Below are 20,197 nucleotides of genomic sequence, written 5' to 3' on the forward strand. Positions count from 1 at the left end.
ACCAGCAAACTGAGCCGATCTAGTAAAAAACCCCTTCTCTGCTGTCACAGGCTCCACCAAATGATGTACTGCTCAATGCTGCTTTCAGCTGCCCAGTGACAGGGTGTCAGGTTCATTTCAGTACATCTTGCCCAGGTGAACAATGCAGCACCTGTGTCCCAAAGCTGGAGCACCTGGCTGGTGCCAGACCGCACATCAAGTGCATGATTACACCTTTAGTGTGCAGAGATGTGACCTGTCCCTCATGCACCTCACCAGAGCTGCAAATGTCAGTAGTGACACACCTGCTTGCTTCAGGAAGAGAAATTCCACAGGGATTTATTTGAGTAGGAAAACCAAGAACAGTTTTAAATAAATAACAACGCAGGTTTTCGTAACAGCACCTTTATGGGACACAAGGTTAGCTTTAAACAAGTGCCAGCTTACATGAACTTTCAGTCCTCTACATAAAGCAATCTGGGGTTTAATCCATCCTGATGAAACTTGCAACATTTATAGGCACAATACTTGGGCTATATCCACAGTAAAAAAAAAAGGGGTATCCATTACAGTGCTGGGAGTGGTTAACAAGAAAGTTACCTTATTATGTTCTTTTCTAGAGAATAATAATTGTTCTCTATGTCCCATTGTTATTTGCATTTCAGAATACAAGCAGTGCAATGCTAGTTAAGATAAAAGTGGAAATCAGGGTAAAGTCAGCTAAAGACCAAATCACCTTAATAGTTACAGACAATTTTGAATATATATTTTGCATGAGAAATTATATTAATTTTTATCAGTAACAATTCCATTTTATACACAACAAACAGAACTCCTTGGCAGTAGAGGACTGCACTGTGCATGGCTAATCAGCCTTGAAGAGAAAGTCTGGACCTCAGGCATCTCCAGCTACGTGGATCAACACCAATCCCTCCAGATCCAGCAGCTTTGGTTTAATGGACGGAAACTTTGGCCTATTGTTCAAAGGTACTGGCCAGCAACCAACGAGCAGGACTGCACTTCTTAAAAATAAACCAGTGTGGTATGTGCATAAAGTCAGTGCCTTGATCCTTAAAAGCAGCCCTACAAGCAGCTTCACCTTAAAAAGGGGCAGTGCTTAAGTTACAAAAGATTTTGTTTATGATGACCGAAGAAACGGCTCTGCTTCAGGAATTCAAAGGATGGATCAGATTTAGTAGTAGGTTTATTAATTTGCTGTGATTTACAACAGGGTGACAATGTCTGAAACAAGGAGACACCAAAACAGGTTTAGCCAGGAGGTTTCTGGCTTCCCAGTCAAATTCATTGACCAATGTCAAGACATTGGGGCAACTGAAGATTAGCAGACAGAAGGTAAGCGGAGGCTGGGTGCTGCACTGGTGTTTTGGAGAAAGTATTCCAAAGTGTCTTCTCTTACAGCAATTTCCTTTTCTCAAACTCCTGCAAAGAGCACACAGATGTTACCAGCAGGGAAACCAGAAAATGCTTCTATTATTCTTTTCTATTTCAAATTACTTTGTATGTATCTTAGGAAACATGATGTTAAGAATTAAAAATTGGTATTAAAAATTAAAATATAAAAAGCATAAAGTGTGCAAGTTAGGGGGAAAGGAAACTGAGCATTCTCCCACCTCACATTAACAAGCCAGCTCTGGAAAGCCAGACTGTAATCACTGCCAGACTGTAATACTGTCAAGGAACCATTTGCACCCAGAAACAGCATAACAGGCTTGAAAAACACCAATTCTGCATCAGAACTGCAGCAGAATCCTTACAGTAAAGGACTCAAGCCAGGGAAGCAACAAAATCAAGACTTTCATTTCAGTAAAGAAAAAGCACAACAAAAGAAGGGAAGAATCCCACAGCAACCTGTGGAGATGCTGTACTATACAGTCACCACAGGAAACAAAAAATACCTAACAGAGCTGAATTATGCATCTCCTCTAGCTGTGAAGCAATCCCCTTTTTTGGATATGAATTAAGTAAAATGCAAATAATCCCAATTCCACACCTCAGTTTTTCAGCAGCATATATTCAACCATAACTCTGAATTATATACCAAGGCTCTTCTTCCTTCAATACCCTATTTAGAAATAATGTTCTCATATTTTACATTAATTCAGACTCTTTGCACCCAGACAACAATTTCGACAAGTAGCTACATTTGAAACAGAATGCAATCTCTATTTTGCTATGTTTACTTTTCTATAAAACAATATTAAATAAAACTGTGTGCAGATATCTTTATGTAATAATTTCAGCTTGTCCAGCCAAGAGAGTTTTTATTTTGAAGCAAGCTCAGAGCAGCAGTGTCTGGGTAAGAGATGGACTCCCAGCTCACATTCCCTCAGAAGTGGCTTCCTGCTCTAGATGAGCCAATGCCAGAGGAACCAACCTTGTAGATGGTGGTGCCCAGCTGAGCAGGGGACATGCTGACCACAACCCCTGCACTCTGCAGGGCTGCAATCTTCTCCTTGGCTCCCCCCTTGCCCCCAGCAATGATGGCTCCAGCGTGGCCCATCCGCCGGCCCGGAGGAGCTGTCAGGCCAGCTATGAAGGACACCACTGGCTTGGCATTGGGGCCCTGGAACAGATAAATGTGTTATGTGGAGGAGGGTGAGAGGAAAGGCAGTTCCAGGTGGCAAATTGCTCATTTTGTTCATCTTTATTTTGTTTGTTTTTTATTTAAATTGTTCATTTTTTTGTTTAAATACCAACTCGCCAGGCAAAGTTATTACACAGCTCACACAGCACAAAGAAATGTGAAGTACTTCCTCTCCTGATAATCATCATAAACCAGAAGCAAACAGAAACTTTAAGTCTTTCTACAGACCCAAGCATACTACAAAAAAAAAAAAAAACACTGTGAATATTGTTACAGGAATAAAATTCCAAAGTTGACAATGCTCTCCCCTTCACAGAACCACAGAATATGCTTAGAAAGACCCCTAAGATCATTGAGTCCAACCTTGCCAACACTCTTAATTTCAACTCTTTTTCTTTAAAAAACCCATGACTGTTTGTGGTTTTTGTAAATAGAGATGAGAGACTGAAATGAGTTTTCATTGATGAGGCAAAAGAAGCTGGCTAACTATGAAAGTGTCTGGAAACAAGGTGTTTTAAGACTTACAGAATTATTTTCTTTTAAAAATGCTGCTGCATCTTCTTCAGCATTTCCTCCAATCTCCCCAATCAATATGATCCCCTCAGTGTGAGGATCCTTCAGGAAGACATCAAGGCAGTCAATAAAATTAGTGCCATTGAAGGGATCACCTCCAATACCTACAAAAAATATTAAAACCATAAGAAAAGAGTAACTCAGGATAAAGATATTGCACTTACAATAGAATTTAGAACTAAATTTCAGCATGAGGAGTATTCCCACAGGCTCATAAGACAGGCAGCTCTGAAGGCTGTACCCAAGTCAGAGCATGCCCAATTCCTGTTTCAAATACCTCCCCCACAATTCACACAAAGCTTTGATATCTGAGTGTTCACCTTTCAAACCATAAACAAAATGTTATGAACACAGCAGGACCAAGATGCCAGCTCCAGGATTTTGGTGTATGAAAACTAATTCACTTAACACGCCCAACTAAATGTCTAAGAATGCCCTAATCTTTGATAACTAAACTTCTTGGGACAGTCTGTTTCCAAATGCACATCATATTTGCTGGCAGTTCTCTGTTCAAAGCTGGTTTTAAGGCTTTTATTAACTTGATGTGGAAATGATAACACTTCACAGTACACAGGGATCTCACTTCCCAACACAACTGCCATTCAGCAAATTCTACACTTGCAAAAAGGAATTATTGTGGATTTATATTTGTGAAGGAAAAGCAGATTAGTCTAGGTGCAAGAGGCTGATTCTGAGGGAACCTACCAACACAAAAAGACTGCCCCAACCCAACTTGTGTTGTCTGATGAACAGCTTCGTACGTCAGGGTTCCAGATCTTGACACAATACCTTGAGGAAAGAAAAGAAGACAAACTTACCACTAACACAGCACATAACTAGGGGCAGCTGTTCTTTTAGTAATGAAAATCACCTCAGTAAACAACATGAGATTCCAGGTTTTCCAGCTGGCCTTGCCAAAACACTCTGTAAGATTCTTTCTGTACTATTTCTTGGTTTTCACCTTTTGACACTTAACTGTCAATGGACTAAAGCTGCCCAGAAAGTAAATAACATTTTTGTCATGATAAAGCCTTACCAGGAAAGAAAACTGAAAAGCAAATAAAAGAAAATACTTCTTATCTTGTATGTGAGTAGCTGATGCACTGTCTTGAAACAGAGCTGCAGCTGAACAATTAACAAAATAATTCTATTTATCACATCCCCAGTATGGCCAGGCACACAAGAGATCTTCCAGAATAGGAAAATGCTGCACAAATGCAAGTTATCACTATTAAGGTATTTGTTGCTTCTCTACACAACACACCTGGCATTTACATTACAATATCACAAGAGACCCAGTTTTACATTAAGGATGGAAGGTAGCACAGAGCTTTGAGCAGGGGAAAAATATTTGCATGGCTTTTTGTTCATTTTTTCAAGTCAAGACTTCTGTTAACACTACAAAAGAAAAGGTTTTCAAGAAAAACAGACAGCATCTTCCATCTACTTCAAGCCATACAACAAGGAATATAATGCACATTGCATGAACAGAGGAAACCTTAGCTTTATCAACTATTTATACTTTTGTAGAAACAGTAGAAACCTTAGTTTTATCAACTATTTATACTGTTGGCCAGCTCAGACGTGCTCTAGCACAGGGTTTTTTCCTTGCTATGTTTGAAAAGGCCTCCCTGTTTACCACTAAGATCAGATTGCCTCACAGGAGCTACAGATGAAAGTCCAAAGACTGTGGCTATTTTTGTACCTTGCATCACAGAATATTCAGATGATTATTGGATGCCTCACAGTAAGAGAAAGCTGGAGAGCACATCACCAAAGGTCACACGTTAGATGAAACTGGGAGGGTGGCAAATCCACATTTTTATTCCTTGATTCTTGGATCACCAATGAAAACATTTCCAGCAATGGCAGAGCTACTGGATTCAAGATGTTAAATATTCTTTTGCACTTGATGTGCCTTGCATTTGGATTCTAATAACTTGTGGCTGCAACACATTTCTTGTGTATATTTAGAAAATCAGAACAGAACTTTGATTCAGAAGGGAGCTCAGAGCAACAATGGCTGATGTTCCCCTTGACAGCCATAGAGCAATGTCTCAGTGATTTTTACAAAGGGCATAATTGCAACCATTTGATTTTTCAATTCCAGGTTTATGAGTACTTGTGAAAGTTGGAGGTGGAACGTGAGTGCTAACACATCTTGGAGCATTCCTTAGGCGCAGTCTAGTCTCAAGCCAGAAGTGATTACATAGCAGAGGGAGCTCCTCATGCTAAAAAAAATGCACTGAGTCCCTGTAGTTCAACAGCACTGAACAGGCTTTCCCACAATAAACACATTTTCCACCCCAAAAAAAGGTAATGCTGCAAAGGGTACTACTGTGCACAAGTGAAACTGGTTACCTTGCTGACAGGCAACAGCAGTATGTGCTGTCTACAGCAATGTTTCTGAAGCTCTAAGTACAAATGGACATTTCAGAAGAAATTTCTCTACAGCTCTTGAACTGCATTATTTGAAAATAAAAAAAATCAAGTTGTTGTATCTTTAGTTTACAACAAGGAGCTGACAGAATCAGGACAAGAGACTTGCATGTAACAAGGTGTGTAACTCATTACACACAGGGAGTGTGATTAACATTGAACAAGTCACTGCCTTCCTGCCCTTTAGCACACTGCCTGAATATTGGGTATATTTGACACTTCCACTTGTGATGGTTTCATAGTTGTCTAAATTATGTATAAACTTCTCTGTAGTCTCTTCTCTTTGGTGTAGTACTGAGATCACCACAAGAGTAGGATCCCAGTCCCAAGCAGCCAAGCTGTTGGAAGGAATAATGTTGGAGAGCTTAATGCTCTCCAATTCCAAGGAAAATGGAAGTTTCCTCAAGGCCCTCCTTTGAAGACACCAGTCAATCACATTACCTACAGGAATTTCCGACTGCTTTGCCTCCACCATCAGCACCCAGTGTCTACTATGGAAAAATTCCTGATTTGGGCCTTCAGGATTGATAATGCTAAAATTCATGTACAAACTGAGGACAGACAAGCTGTAGCCATGATATTTTCTGAAAAATCCTTTCCTTAGGATTTTTTCTCCTGAGAAGCTGAGAGGCCTCAGGAACAAAATGTAAACATTGATTATCTGCTGCTGTGGAATGCAACAGGTGCATCTGGGATTGGTCTCATGTGGTTGTTTCTAATTAATGGCCAATCACAGTCAGCTGGCTCAGACTCTCTGTCCAGGACACAAGCTTTTGTTATCATTTCTTCTTTTTCTATTCTTAGCCAGCCTTCTGAGGAAACCCTTTCTTCTATTCTTTTAGAATAGTTTTAATATAATATATATCATAAAATAATAAATCAGCCTTCTGAAACATGGAGTCAAATCCTCATCTCTTCCCTCATTCTAAGACCCCTGCAAACACCATCACAACAAGCTGTCCCACAGTGTTATCAACTCTCTCCAGGGCATGATGTGCCTTGCCTCACGAGGAAAAAGACTAAAGCACCAAACTTGTGTTTTAGATGACGCATAAATATTCAAAAACTTACCAATTCTTCCTTTCTTGTGAATGTGACCAGGCATGATACCAATTTTACATTCTCCAGGCTAAGGAAAGAGTGGGAGAAGTCAGATGGACCATTGAAAGCAGCACTAGGAACAGCTGAGCCTTGGCCCAAAGGCAGAGCTCACTCACATTGATGACGCCGGGGCAGTTGGGGCCCACCAGGCGGGTCTTGTTCTGCCGCAGCAGGCGGTGTTTGACGCGCACCATGTCCTGCTGGGGGATGCCCTCGGTGATGCACACCACCAGGGGCATCTCTGCATCGATGGCCTCGTTGATGGCAGCAGCAGCAAACGGGGGAGGGACGTAGATGACAGTGGCTGAAGCACCCGTTTGTTCTTTGGCCTGCAAGGGACACGAGAATAACACAGCGGGCGTTTAGCGGGGCTGAGGAGAAATCGACAACAAGCTGAAGAGAAACTGGCATCAAGGCATTTAAAATACAGCCATTCTCAGGCATGAATTAAGGATACGTATACCTCAATTATAACCTAAGCAAGTGTTAAATTCCCTGAAGATGGAGCATAACCAGGGAGCTGAGAACTGACCACTGTCTGGGAAGGATCTGCCCCATGATCACCATCATGAATACTCTTACAAAACAGTTTGCTAAAAATTCATCGTGCACAGCAGAATCAATCAGAAACCAGCTGCATTCATAAAGCAAGTGTAGCCAGGCTCTGTGAACTTCACAGTGGAAGCCAAACTGGTGCCTGGGCACTCTGAATGCTCCCTCTTTTACAAGGCTTCTGTTTCACTCTGTGCCCAGGGACATCCACGGCTCAAATATTGTGAGCAATGAAATAAGGAGCCCTTCAGTTTTAAACTCTGTGCCCTCCAGTCACTGCTGCAAATTACCTCCTTCACAGAATTAAACACAGGCAGACCTAGATGAGTTTTTCCCCCTTTCCCTGGAGAAATTCCTCCAACTAGATTGGTGCCATAGTCCAATGCCTGCTGGCTGTGAAAGGTGCCCTATGAGAGAGAAAATAAGTAAAGTTAGAAGGCACATAATAGCAAATAAACTTAACCAAAAAGTTTGATGCTATCTATAATTCTGAAGGCAATTTATGTCACTGAAATTTGCAATAAGAAGGGAAGTTTTCAGTACACACATATATATAATCAGATATTTTGGAGAGTGCATCCACATGTTTTATATGCATTTGGAATATGCTAATATGTTCTTTTTGTTTTTCAATCATAGCACTGTAGTTTCATGCCCAAGGGTATTCTGTTGTGTGCTGCTAACACACCTGCAGACAGAGTTTCTTTCCCACATCAAGTCTGGCAGATGACAAACACTAGAGTGACAAACACTACAGTGAAATAGAAATTAGCATGCTCATCCATGACTAGCTCATAGTTTCACAAAAGCAGCCTTCTCTGTCTGCAAATGTGTAAAAGAGTGAATCTGAGAAAAATTATTAAATATCCTGAAATAAAACCAGAAATTTAGTTTATAGGCATTGATATTGACATGCATTTGTGAAAGAAGCACTTTGAAAATGGGTAGGTTTTTGCAGTTTTTTTGCAAATAGCCTTTTACAAAGAAACCCTTTCAGCTCTATACAATATGAAAAACAAAAATGAAAACCACTATAATAGAGATGACTCAAAATTAACTTTCAAGCTTGTGCACAAGTATTTGGGCCAAAGAAACTACAGTGTAGTAAACTGTAAACTACAGTGCTGAAGGGACCTTCCTGATCGTGAAGGAAACCTATCAACACAGACAAAGGCAGTAGATAATCCATTTCATATATAACTATACTTCCTGAGCAATTAACTTTCTGACTGAAAGGCTGATAGAAAGAATAACTTCTAGACATACCTGTTTGCCTGTAAAACCCTGACAGATAACCTTTGTGTTCTTGTTAACATACAGGTTTTTCCTGGATGCTGTGTAGGAGCAGTGTCGGACTCCATTCTGTGGAACTGGAGAGAAAAGAGAAGAGAACCATTAATCCACTCCTCTGGTAGACTGTGAGTCAAAAAATGTCCCACCAAGTAAGTGCATAGCAATCAATGCTTGTATCAAAAAATCATGAGCAGCTCATATTTTCAGAAGCCTCATTCAGTGCTTGTCAGGCTAAGACATTAAACACCTGTAGCTCACCTATTATGCCAATTACTCCATTTACTAGAAATTAGGAGAAGTTTCTCATTTGAGTACTCAGTATCAGGATTCCTCCTGACAGACAGAAATACTTTCTTAAGTACTGCTTTTATTTGCAAACAAACACGTTTTTATCTTCTCAGTCATTCTGCAAAGTGACAAAGCAGAGCCAAAATCCTGATACAATCCTGAGGATGTTACAGACCTGGTACTGTGTGACACCTCCTGTGAACAGAGCACAGTGCAGAGCAGACAATGAGAGACACTGAGGAGCTCGAGGGTCCCTCAGCCCAGAAAAACCTGATGCTATGTAAGACAGCAAGAGATCTTTTCCCAACAGATTCCTAGCTATGGCATCACATTTGGGCTCGAGAGGAAACACAGCTCTCCAGATACTCCACTAGAGTGATTTTCAATTTAGTTCTCACAGTTCTGGTGCTGAGAGAAGAAAACAAGACAACACAATTGTAGAAAAAGAGCACAGAGTGTGCTGGCAACAAAAAGCTGAGAGGAATGACTGCATCTGTGCTGAAGGGGAAGGAATGATGACAGCAAATGCACAGAATGTTACCACAGAAGAAAGCTTGAGATGAGAAGAAAATGCTTCTGATATAAATAGGATGCACACCTACATTTATTGCCATATGCTTTTTCACACACCACAGTTTTGAGGGGATCAGAACCAATTTATTCCCTGCAAGTGTTTGACATAAAAACCCTAATTTACACACAGAGTGACCCTGGGAAGGCACAATTCTAATACAAGATCTCCAGTGTATACATCAATATGTTACTATTTACTCCTTTAGCTCTTTTAAAACTTCAGCAACTAAGACTTAAGGAAGTAAACAGTGCATTTGAAATCAAAATAACAGATCCTGAATCATGGTCCCCAAAATATTCCATATACATACTCAGGCACATCTGAACAAAGGAATATTTTCTCCTTTTTCTATTTTTAGGAAGACAGTAAAAGCTTTTAAGGAGAAAGAAGCAAAGTATCTTTATGATAATGCACAGATTTTGTTAAGATGCATTATTAAATTATTATAGTAACAGCATTTCTATGAGTTAGTAAATATTCAGAAACTTTTTAAGATCCATATACACACACATTTCCATCAGAGCTTCAGGGCTCTCTCTTGCCAACTAAAGTTTAGTGCTACACTGCTTTTATGCTTCAGTTGTATTCAAAGGAGCGAGCAGAAAAACCAAACCATGCCAGAAGCAGCCCACACACATCAGTGCTACTGCTAAACATGAAGTCCTTACTCTGTTCTTAGAAAGTGCTGGCAAAGCCAGGGTTTAACTCCAGCCACCTTCTGCTGCTCTCTAAGGAGCTGCAGCAAATCCTCAACTTCACACAGACACAAAGTAAAACTCCATACAGAAAGGAACAGACTAGGATGCAGCAAACTTGTGAGCAAAGTGGCAAAAGTGGACTTGAGTTTAGTGACCTGCAGGGTTTTAACCTAAATCAGCCCAAATACTGCTGCAGAACTCGTGATGTCAGCAAATACAAAGCAGTGACAGACAAAATCCATGTGAAATCCTTAGGAAAAGCCATAAAAATGCCAATTATTTCCTGGGCTGCATCCAAAACAGCACAGGCATGGTGAGGGGGGTCTGCCCCTCTGCCCCACTCAGGTGAGACCCCACCTGCAGGGCTGTGTCCAGCTCTGGACCAGCACAGGGAGGATGTGGAGCTGCTGGAGTCAATCCAGAGGAGGGCAGGAAGCTGATGAGAGGGATGGAGCTATGAGGATGCTGTGAGGAAAGGCTGAGAGAATTGGGATTGCTCAGCCTAGAAAAGAGAAGCCTTTGGGGTGACTCCATTCCCTCCAGTACCTGAAGGGAACTTAGAGGAAAGATGGAACAAGACTACTGACAAGGGCATGTAATGACAGGACAAGGGGAAATGGCTTCAAAGTGAAAGAGAGAACATTTAAATTGGTATTAGGAAAAAAAACTGTACTGTGAGGGTGGTGAGGCCCTGGCACAGGCTGCCCAGAGCTGTGGCTGCCCCATCCCTGGAGTGTTTCAGGCCAGGCTGGATGGGGCTTGCAGCAACCTGGTCTAGTGGAAGGTGTCCCTGCCCATGGCAGGGGGGTGAGAACAAGATGATCTTCAAGGTCACCTTCTAAGCCAAAGTATTTTGTGATTCTATGATTTTATGAGAATATATCTAAGGCTGAGATTTAATGAACAAGGCTACCAGGCTGGCTGTGGGAGAGAGAAGCCACTGCTACAGAAGACAGCACAGGATGGTCTTTGTCCTAGGCTGAGGACTTGGTCTTCCTAGGCAGGGCTCAAAGGCACATCTGGTGAGGAGCAGCCTGCCTCCAGCAAAGGAGAGGCAAAACAAAACCAGGAACAGCTGGAATGCTGGTCAGGAGAGCAGGGAATTATCTGCCTGAGCCCAGCCATTCAGGCAATCCCTCACTGGCACAAGATGTGCCTGGTGACACCCAACCCTGAGCACAGCAGAGGATGATTCCCCTTGAGAAGGAGCTGTTACAGTCCTTACCCCTAGTGAGGCCTTGGGGAGAACACTCCAGGCTCCCAGGAGAATGGCAATGACTGTTTGAAAATGGGCCTGCAAGGGGAAAGAACAAACAGGCAACAGAAACTGACTCAGATCTAAGTTTTACAAATCCTGTGCCCAAACACTGACAAATCCACCTGCAAAGTAAGAGAGGGATGGATGCTTGCTGGCCACCTATTGCCACTGAGCAATTTCAGTACTTTGGAAAAAATTAAAATCACAGAATGGGTCACGCTGGAAGGAATTACAGTGGGTCAGCTGGTCCAACCTCCCTGCTCAAGCAGGGTCATCCCACAGCACATTGCACAGGATTGTCCAGATGGTTCCTCAGTATCTCCAGTGAGGGAGACTCCACAATCTCTTTGTGTGTGCTGACAAACTGATAAATGTTTCTCTAGACCTTACAGCAGTTGCACACTCCCAGTTCAACTGTTCATTCCAGATCTATTCTCAGATATTTGTAACATTGCACAAGAATGTTTCTGAAAGCTCAAGTTTGCCAATCCTCCATTTTCAGAAGACAGCATTAATATATTTTTAAAGGATGAAAAGCTTTTGAGCATTTTCTAAATAATCAAAAAAAAAAAAAAAAACTTTAGGCACTGATATCTACACAGCAGCTTAACGTTTAAGCTTTGTATGGATTTACCCTTGAAAACCATGTGCTTCTTACATTACTGTATGGCCTTCCTTCAGAGAAAGGTTCCAAAATCCTGGCTATGGATTTGAGCCCTTTGCTGTCTCCACAGGCAGGCAGCTTGGCAGTTGTCTGGAGAGCAACATATTTTTGACGCGATTTATGGACAAAAACCCTAAAAATCACCTGGCAGTCTCTGGGCTGCATAAGTCTGAGTTTCTGGGGTTTTTCAGATGGCTTCATACAGCTGTGTGCTTGTGACACAGCTGTGTGCTTGTGCTCCTGCCCTGCCTGCTGCAGCAAGGCTTGCCCCAGTTATCAGCAGAGGGGGAGCAGCAGGGCCATGGGTCAGGATGAGCTCCTGCCCCACGTGGCACAAACAGCAAGCCCTGGGTGCCAGCAGCTGGCAATCCCAGTAGTTAAGACAGATACAAGATGAGAAGGAAACAGGTGGAAAGTGGAAATGGCATGCCCAAGTTCACAGCAGGTATGAGTCAGAAATAGAAGCCAAGTCTCAACTTCCACCCAGGACCCGCTTCACAACTTCCAAACCAGTCCAGACAATTGATTTTACTACCAAAACTACTGGGTGCTCAGGTGTAAATGCATGCTGCTTTATGAAGACTGGAGGAAAAAAAAAAATTAAAAATGCTCTTCAGCTGTGAACTAGCAAGGCCAAACCCACTGGTGATGCTATTTTAATGCTCACATCTAAATTACAGGCCAAAGGTGAAGGCTGCAGATGAAGTCTTAGAGCATGAGGGCAATTCTTATCAAATCCAACTCTTCCCAAAAGCACAGGGAAAATGTTACATTTTGTCAAGTCAGAGTTCTAAGATAACATTAGAATTCCATGTCCAACAAAGGCCTGTAACAGACCTTTAACAAAATGTATTAAAAATAAAAAAAGAGACTGGACAATCTTTTCCAGGCACAATGTTCATTTCTGCCCCACCCCTGCTCAGTTTGTGGTTTAAAATAAAGTTATACAAATAACAAGATTATTTGTTTTGGCTTTTCAGTACTTTAATTTCTAGTTAGCTAAAAAGTGAGATGTGAGTACTGTGGCAAGAGCCTACCTTGGTCCATTGTACAGAAACACAGTTATGAAAAGTGCTCAAGTACCCAACCCCTGCTGTCTCAGGGGAGATTTGAAAAGCAGTCTCTAAATTTAGCAGTGGGGCATAAGCCTGTATGTGGAACAGCAGCTGTTTTAGAGTCAAGAAACCTCATTAGAAACTCAGGGACAGAGTCCCTCCAACACCACACACTGCTGCTGGCTCCTCTGGCATTCCCAGGCAACGAGGCCCCAGCCAAGAGCAGAACTCACTGCAGTACAAATAACTGGAAAATCCACCTCATTTACCTCTTAGGAAAAAAATCTCACAATCCCAAGGCTCCAGCAGGACTTAAAGCTCACATGTGCATTACAGTTAACAAGGCTTTCTAGAAAAATACTCTTATTATTTATCATGGAGTCCAAAGAGGAATTTACATGTTAAAAAGAAAAGTGATCCATTTACAAGGTATGTTAAAGCACACAGGGTATTTAAATACCATTTACACTGAGCTTTCAGGCCCTCCTTGAGCAGCAACACAATGCACAAATGTCATTTGTCTCAGGCACAAATGTAATTTAAAACAATGCAACCCAAGCTGGATTTCATGGAATCACAGAATGGTTTGGGTTGGAAGGGACCTTTAGAGGTCATCCAGTCCAAGCCCTTCTCTATTTGGGTTGTGCAAACCAGGTGACAGCACAGAAACTAAAGGCTGAATCTCTTCTTCACCCAAAACATACAAAACTCAAAACTTCCTATTATCAGGACTTCTTGTAAGTTTTCCTATGGACACAAATCCAATCAAAGTGTCTCCTCCTTACCCATATTTACCCCAAACAAAAAAAAAAGGAAATTTGGAAGCTGAGATAGCATCTGAGGCTGCTCATAAAACAAGCCCAGTATAAGAGGAAGGTGAAACAGCAGATTCCTCTCCACAAAGGGCTGAGCTGACACCTACATTGCCAGAAGACTGAAATTCTTCCTCTTTTACTCCTTGAAATACCCACAGAACTTGGAGACGAAGGAAGAAATTCCCTTTCTTTTCTATTACCTATTTAAGGAAAGAAGAATAAGTGAAATTCTTCCTCTACTGCTCCTTGAAATAGCCACAGAACTTGGAGATGATGGAAGATACTCCTTTTCTTTTCTATAACCTATGTAGGGAAAGAAGAAAGCCTTAGAAATCACAGGAGCTCCAACATAAGTGAGGAAAATGGAGGCCAGTGCAGGGGAAGCTCAGGGAAGAAGAGAAAAGGGAGAAAAGGAAAGAGGGAAAAAAAAAGAGGGAGAAAAGCACTTTATTTTCCATTGTATGAGGAGTGCTACTTAAAATGCTCTTTTTTCCACACACACATCCCAACCCCCCCTCTTTATCTCCCATCAGTTATGGGCCTTCAGCTTGCTCCTCAGAGTTCCTTCCAATGTTTTCTACAAGTTTAATTTACATTTTGATGACCATCTCTCCTTCCTCTGCCAACAAATGCAAGGCCTGAGGAAGACACAAGAGGAACAGCTCTGGGGAGCTCCTGGCAGTGCAGAGGAGCAGCATAGCCCCATTCCCAGAGCTCACCCTGAAGTTTTCAGTTACATCAGCAGAAGGTGCTCCTGGATGACAAAGAAGCCTTCATGCTGTTGAGGGATTGTTCCAAATATCCTTTGTGTGAGAGGATTGTGCACTCCAGGATTCCTGTTTATCAGCCCCCAGGTTCTCTTCTCTCACCCTCCCCTTGCCAAATTCCTGTTAATGATGGAAACCCAGATCTGTGACCATGAAATAGGAGTTGAGGAATTAAGTAAATGAATCAGGCTGCAAAGGGCAGATGCAATGCCTCCACTACAGCCATCACATTAAAACAAATTTACAACCAGTGGGAAATGACATCCAGAGAAATTTCAGTTCTTTCAACAAATCTCTCTCTCCTAATCAGTCTCTCCTCAGCACAAATCCAGTACTTCCTGCAAGCCAAGCTGCTTTTCCCCAGGTATCCTCCACCAAGAATGTGAGCAGGTAAAGCTTTCTGAGCTTTCCTCCCGCCACACTGTTGATACAAAAACAATTAAGGAATTCTTCAGTTTGGGTCGTTATTTCTGCAGCAATCCTTTGCCAGGCTTACTCACATAATTACTGTAATCTTTTAATCTAAGAGCTCTCCAAAGCCTTCTAACACATCCAGGACAGGGAACCCCTAATCCTGACTCTCCAGTCAGTTCAGATGCCTACAAAAACTCCCCAAGGGTATGGACAAGCACAGGTCTCTCCTGGTCCTGTCCATACACCAGCTCTGAGCTGACCTTTGAACAGCACTCACCATTTATTGACAGATTTCATACTGCATTTCCACAGCTTCCCAATCTCAGCCTTAGGGATACACACCCTGCATGTTTCCCTCAGCAATGCACCAACAAAAACAAGGTTTGCATCTTTTTTGCAACAGAACACACTGGACACTCAGGATATCAAATCGCTCAGAGAAGCAGATGTTAATTGTTAGTGAAAATGTACATACAAAACCCAAATTTAAGGTTTCAGCAGTCTTTAAAGGGTAAAGAGCATCAAACCAATGATTTCCAATGAAGAACTATTTCATCTTGCAGGAGTTTCTGTAAAAGACTTCAGCAACAGCTGGCAAAAGACACTTCTTGAGCCACTTCCTCTTTATTTTCACTTTTTCCTTTCTATCCCTCAAAATGACTATTTTAATAACTATTCCCTGAATCTCTTACTGCTATTTGTAAAGGGAACAATGTGGAGTTTTAACACATAAAACTGCACTCAAGAGAAGCTTTGCTGGGTGTATAAATTAAACTAAATTGGAAGGTGCTACATTCCCATCTGTTCTACTCCATCAGAACCAATTCTTATTGGGCCCAGGGGAGCCAATTCAAAAAGCTGAAGTGGCAGAAATTAAGAGCATAAATAGTTTTCCATTATCCTGCTTGTGGAGAACAAGAGGCAGGAATGGATACCCACCTGGACAGGAGGTATGCCACAGGAACCACTCAGACCAGCCTGGGGTTGTAAGATCACATTACCTGACCTGTAAATCACCACCTCACTGGACAAAAACACACTGTGTGCAGTCAAATGAGGAACCTTTGAGTTTGTTCATTCATTTTCAGCTACAAGAACCACAATAATGCACAAATTTCTCTGTTTACATTCCTAGTATCTCCTTTGTGCCTGGGCATACCCACACTGATCTCACAGGATGGTTTGGGTTGGAAAAGACCTTAAAGATCATCTCGGTCCAACCCCCTGCCACAGGCAGGGACACCTTCCACTAGCTCAGGCTGCTCCAAGCCCCATCAACCTGGCCTTGAACGTGTCCAGGGATGGGGCAGCCACAGCTCCTCTGGGAAACCTGTGCCAGTTTCCTCACTGTAAAGCATTTCTTCCTAATATCCAATCTAAACTTACTCTCTTTCACTTTGAGGCCACTATCCTTTTTCTATCACTATAAGTCTCCTTTTCAAGAGGATGCAGCCAAAGAAAAAGCACACTGGAAAAAAGAAGGAAAAAAAAAAAAAAGGAGGAGGGAGAAAAGCATTTTATTTTCCATTGTGATGTTCAGAACAACACACATTAAATGTTTCGAGCTGAAGTACCAGTCTCAGACTGCTCGAAATCTCCAAAAAGGGAAATTACAACCTTTATCTTGGCAACAGAAGGAACTTTAGCACGCTGTGCTGAAACCACAGGGTAATTCAAGGCCCTCCAGAGGGCCTCCAGCCCCAGCTCTAGGGGCTCCCTCCGGCCCTTGCCCTTTGGAGCCTTTCCGGGGCTACGAGGCCGAGAAAACCAGAAACCCTCCCGGTGCCCCCACACGTGCGGCCGCCCACCCGGCACGGGAAACTTCCTATCCCATTTACAAACAGCTCCCTCGCAGCCAGGCGTGCCCCTGCCCCGAGCGGGGCGATCCTGCCCCGCTCGCAGCGCCCAGCGATGCCGGAGCAGCGGCGGCAGCAGCGGCGGCAGCAGCGCGGGTTCCCCCGGGCACAGCCCCAGTCCCGCCCCGCTGCCCGCGGGCCGAGCGCGCCCGGCCGCGCTCCGCCGTGACCTTGCCCGGCCCCTGCCCTGCCCGGCCCGGCCGGGCCCCGGCGCTGCCCGCGGCCCCCGCGGCGGGGCCGGGAGGGCTCGTCCCGGTACTCACGGCGGAGGAAGCGGCCGAGCAGGCGGGCGGCGGCGGGGCTGCAGCGAGACATCGTCCCCTCCGCAATGACGGCGGCGGCGGCCCCGAGCTCGGCCCGCCCCGGCGGCGGAAGCGGCTCCGCGGGGCCTTCTGGGTGTTGTAGGCACGGGAGCCATGAAGGTGGGGAAGGACTCCGGGATTAGGGAGTCCAAGCCGCCACCTGGCACCGGTACGGACGCGGCAGTCTGGCCTCAAACACCGCCAGGGACGGTGACTGCGGGGAGCTGTGGACTCCATTAAAGGCAGGGAGGCCCTGCAGAGAGACCTCAGCAAATGTGAGGGCAGGGCAATCACCAACCATGTGAGGTTCAACAGGGAAAGTGCCGCATTCTGCCCCTGGGATGGAGCAGCCCTGGGTGTACGGACAGCCTGGGGAGTGCGGGGCTGGAGGGCAGTGCCAGGGAAAGGGACCTGGGGCTCTGGGCAGAGGAAAGCTGAAGGTGAGCCAGCAGGGCCCTGGCAGCCAGGAGGGACATCCCTGTGCTGGGGACATCAGGCCCAGCATGGCCGGCCGGGCAAGGCAGGGATTGTCCCGCTCTGCTGGGGCTGGGGCGGCCTCACCTCCAGTGCTGGGGCAGCTCTGGGTGCCACAAGGTAACAAAAACATCAAACTGTCAGAGAGTGCCCAAAGGAGGGCACGGGGAGGGTGCAGGGCCCTGAGGGGAAGCCGTGTGAGGAGAGGCTGAGGGCACTGGGGCTGTTCAGCCTGGAGGGACAGAGAGGAGACCTCAGTGCAGTCACAAATTCCTCCTGAGGGGAACGGGAGGGACAGACGCTGATCCCTGCTCTGTGGTGACAGTGCCAGCACTGAGGGAACGGCCTGAAGCCGTGCCAGGGGAGGTTTGTGTGCGATATCAGGAAAAGGTTCTGCCCCAGAGGGTGGCTGGGCCCTGCCCAGGCTCCCCAGGGCCGTGGGCACAGCACCAGCCTGGCAGAGCTCAGGGGGTGTTTGGTCAATGCTCTGGGCACAGGGGGTGACTCTGGGGATGGGGCTGGGCAGGGCCAGAGCTGCACTGGATGTCCTTGGGGGTCCCTTCCAACTCTGCTTGTTCTGTGATTCTGTGACTCCATCACCTAACAGGACGGGTCAGGTTGGGAGGAACCACAGTGTGTTACCTGATCCAACCCATGCCATCAGCTACCTCCAGAAACATTCCTGTAAATATAACCAGTACAAATAATTGTGTATTTATGGGCATAGATGGGGTGGGGAGGGCTATGGGAGTGGCTGGGAAGAGACAAAGTATTGCTTCAGAGCAAAAATAAACAAGCAAAGTCATACTCTGATTTCTTCCTGATTTATTCATTAATTGTGTCCCTAAAAGTGAGGCTGGAAGGAGGCTGTAATGAAGCATCCAAATGTTAAGCTTCTCATGAAGTATCCCCTTAGGAGGACACACACACACTGATTTTATAAGGAACATCTTCACTACTAAATGATTCATACCTGGATCCATTTCCAAATCAATTTTTCCTTGAGGCTTTCACTAAGACTCTCGGAGAGATTATGGAATTTGAGTTAGCTGCCAATGCATCGCCATTCTGTATAGAGAAACATTTCACTTTTTTAGTGTTTTTAGTAGGATCATGTCAGATGAGGGTAGGAGTTGTTGGTTTGATGGCTTGGTTTTTTTAAACCTCAGTAGCAGAAACATTTCTTCAATCCTTTGCATTCAAAACCTTTCAAAACCGATTGTGTATAGAGTCTTGATTCTGTAATTAATATCAATGCAAGGCATCGTCACTGTAACTGTTGAAGTTTCAGGGTATGGAAACAAGCTGTACAATATCTAATTGGCCAGACATACATGGAATTGAGGAAAAATAAACTTATTTTCAATTTTTTTAATGCTGTGGTTTGGTTCCTGTCAGAGAACACTCTGTCCCACCAACATTAATTTTGCTGATTTATTCAGCTGCCTAGAAAGAAACCATTCAGCCCAGGGAGAAACAATGCAGCAATTATCAACACTCAGGTAGCAGTGACAGGGGCTGCCTCACAAAGCTCAGGTCAGACCCAGTTCTAGTGGCCCAAGGACTGCTCAGTGTCCTAGGACTGCAGCCCCTTATGCCACAAACATTGTGGTGAGTTTCCCTGTTGAAGAGAGGGGGAGACGACCATCCTATAATGCATCGAACTCTGATTTATTGACTGATCAGTCACTTTAAATAACAGTGTTAACGAACTTCATGCATATTCCAAAATCCAGGTTTATGATAGGCTAACAGAGAAAACTCTAACCACTCCTTTTGTTTTACAATACCGTTGATTGTTTACACAAAACAAAACCAGTGTTCCCACTGTGATATGAGAGGTTCCCAAAACTTCCACATCTGTTCCCAGGGTGCCATCTTTTCCCAGAGAGGGTGTTTCACTTGTTATGGGAAGACTGCCTGAGAACCTTATTGTTTATAGAGTGATGCCTGAGAGAGTCTAATTGTTTATAGTAATCAGGCTGGGAACTGCTTTTGGAACTGCTTCGCAACTACCTTTTACTTTTCTCTCAATTGCATGGTTTCATGGCCTTTTTCTTTAAGCCATGCTTGAACTAAACTCCCGACATTTCCCTCCAGGCAGAAGTCCTTCAGGATAATCTTGTTGCCCAAAAAGCTGTGAATTCCCCATCCCTGGAAGTGTTTGAGACCAGACTTGATGGGGCTCTGAGGTCTAGTGGGAGGTGTCCCCACCCATGGCAGGGGTTGGACCTAGGTGGTTTTTAATGTCCCTTCCAACCCAAACCAATCGATAACTGTGTGGCAGGAGTCACCCACTTGATCCATAACATATTAAAAAACTTCAGGTTGTGTTCAGCCTGGCATCTGTACAAACTACACAGTCAGTACAGCCACAAAATTGGCTTTGTGGGCAGGTATTTAACAGCATCAAAAACACCCCTGGATTTCCATTCAGAATCTGAAGCAGGTTTCTCCTGGTGCTGGCCAGAGCTAAAAGACATCCCATCG

The 20,197-nt window shown here is 44.0% G+C and overlaps 1 protein-coding gene across 1 annotated transcript; it reads right to left on the reverse strand.

Annotated features, from left to right (window-relative positions):
- Window positions 1-368: 368 nt before the first annotated feature.
- SUCLG1 (succinate-CoA ligase GDP/ADP-forming subunit alpha) lies at window positions 369-17,288 on the reverse strand. The gene is made up of 9 exons (XM_058803262.1): window positions 17,195-17,288; window positions 8,516-8,619; window positions 7,540-7,656; window positions 6,814-7,026; window positions 6,668-6,725; window positions 3,863-3,946; window positions 3,110-3,261; window positions 2,375-2,563; window positions 369-1,419 (listed from the first exon to the last, which is right to left on the reverse strand). Exons 1-9 carry the CDS (start codon window positions 17,244-17,246, stop codon window positions 1,393-1,395), a joined length of 996 nt encoding a protein of 331 aa, XP_058659245.1. The 5' UTR covers window positions 17,247-17,288; the 3' UTR covers window positions 369-1,392.
- Between the last annotated feature and the right edge of the window lie 2,909 nt (window positions 17,289-20,197).

Source organism: Ammospiza caudacuta, chromosome 4, assembly GCF_027887145.1.
Source record: "Ammospiza caudacuta isolate bAmmCau1 chromosome 4, bAmmCau1.pri, whole genome shotgun sequence".
Classification (NCBI taxonomy): Eukaryota; Metazoa; Chordata; class Aves; order Passeriformes; family Passerellidae; genus Ammospiza; species Ammospiza caudacuta.

Coding starts and splice junctions, on each gene's coding strand:
- SUCLG1 (XM_058803262.1), bottom strand. CDS start 17,246: ATGTCTCGCTGCAGCCCCGCCGCCGCCCGCCTGCTCGGCCGCTTCCTC. Junction 8,620..17,194: donor GCTCGGCCGCTTCCTCCGCC/GTGAGTACCGGG, acceptor TTTTCTCTCCAG/TTCCACAGAATGGAGTCCGA. Junction 2,564..3,109: donor TTTTAAAAGAAAATAATTCT/GTAAGTCTTAAA, acceptor TATCTGTTCCAG/GGCCCCAATGCCAAGCCAGT.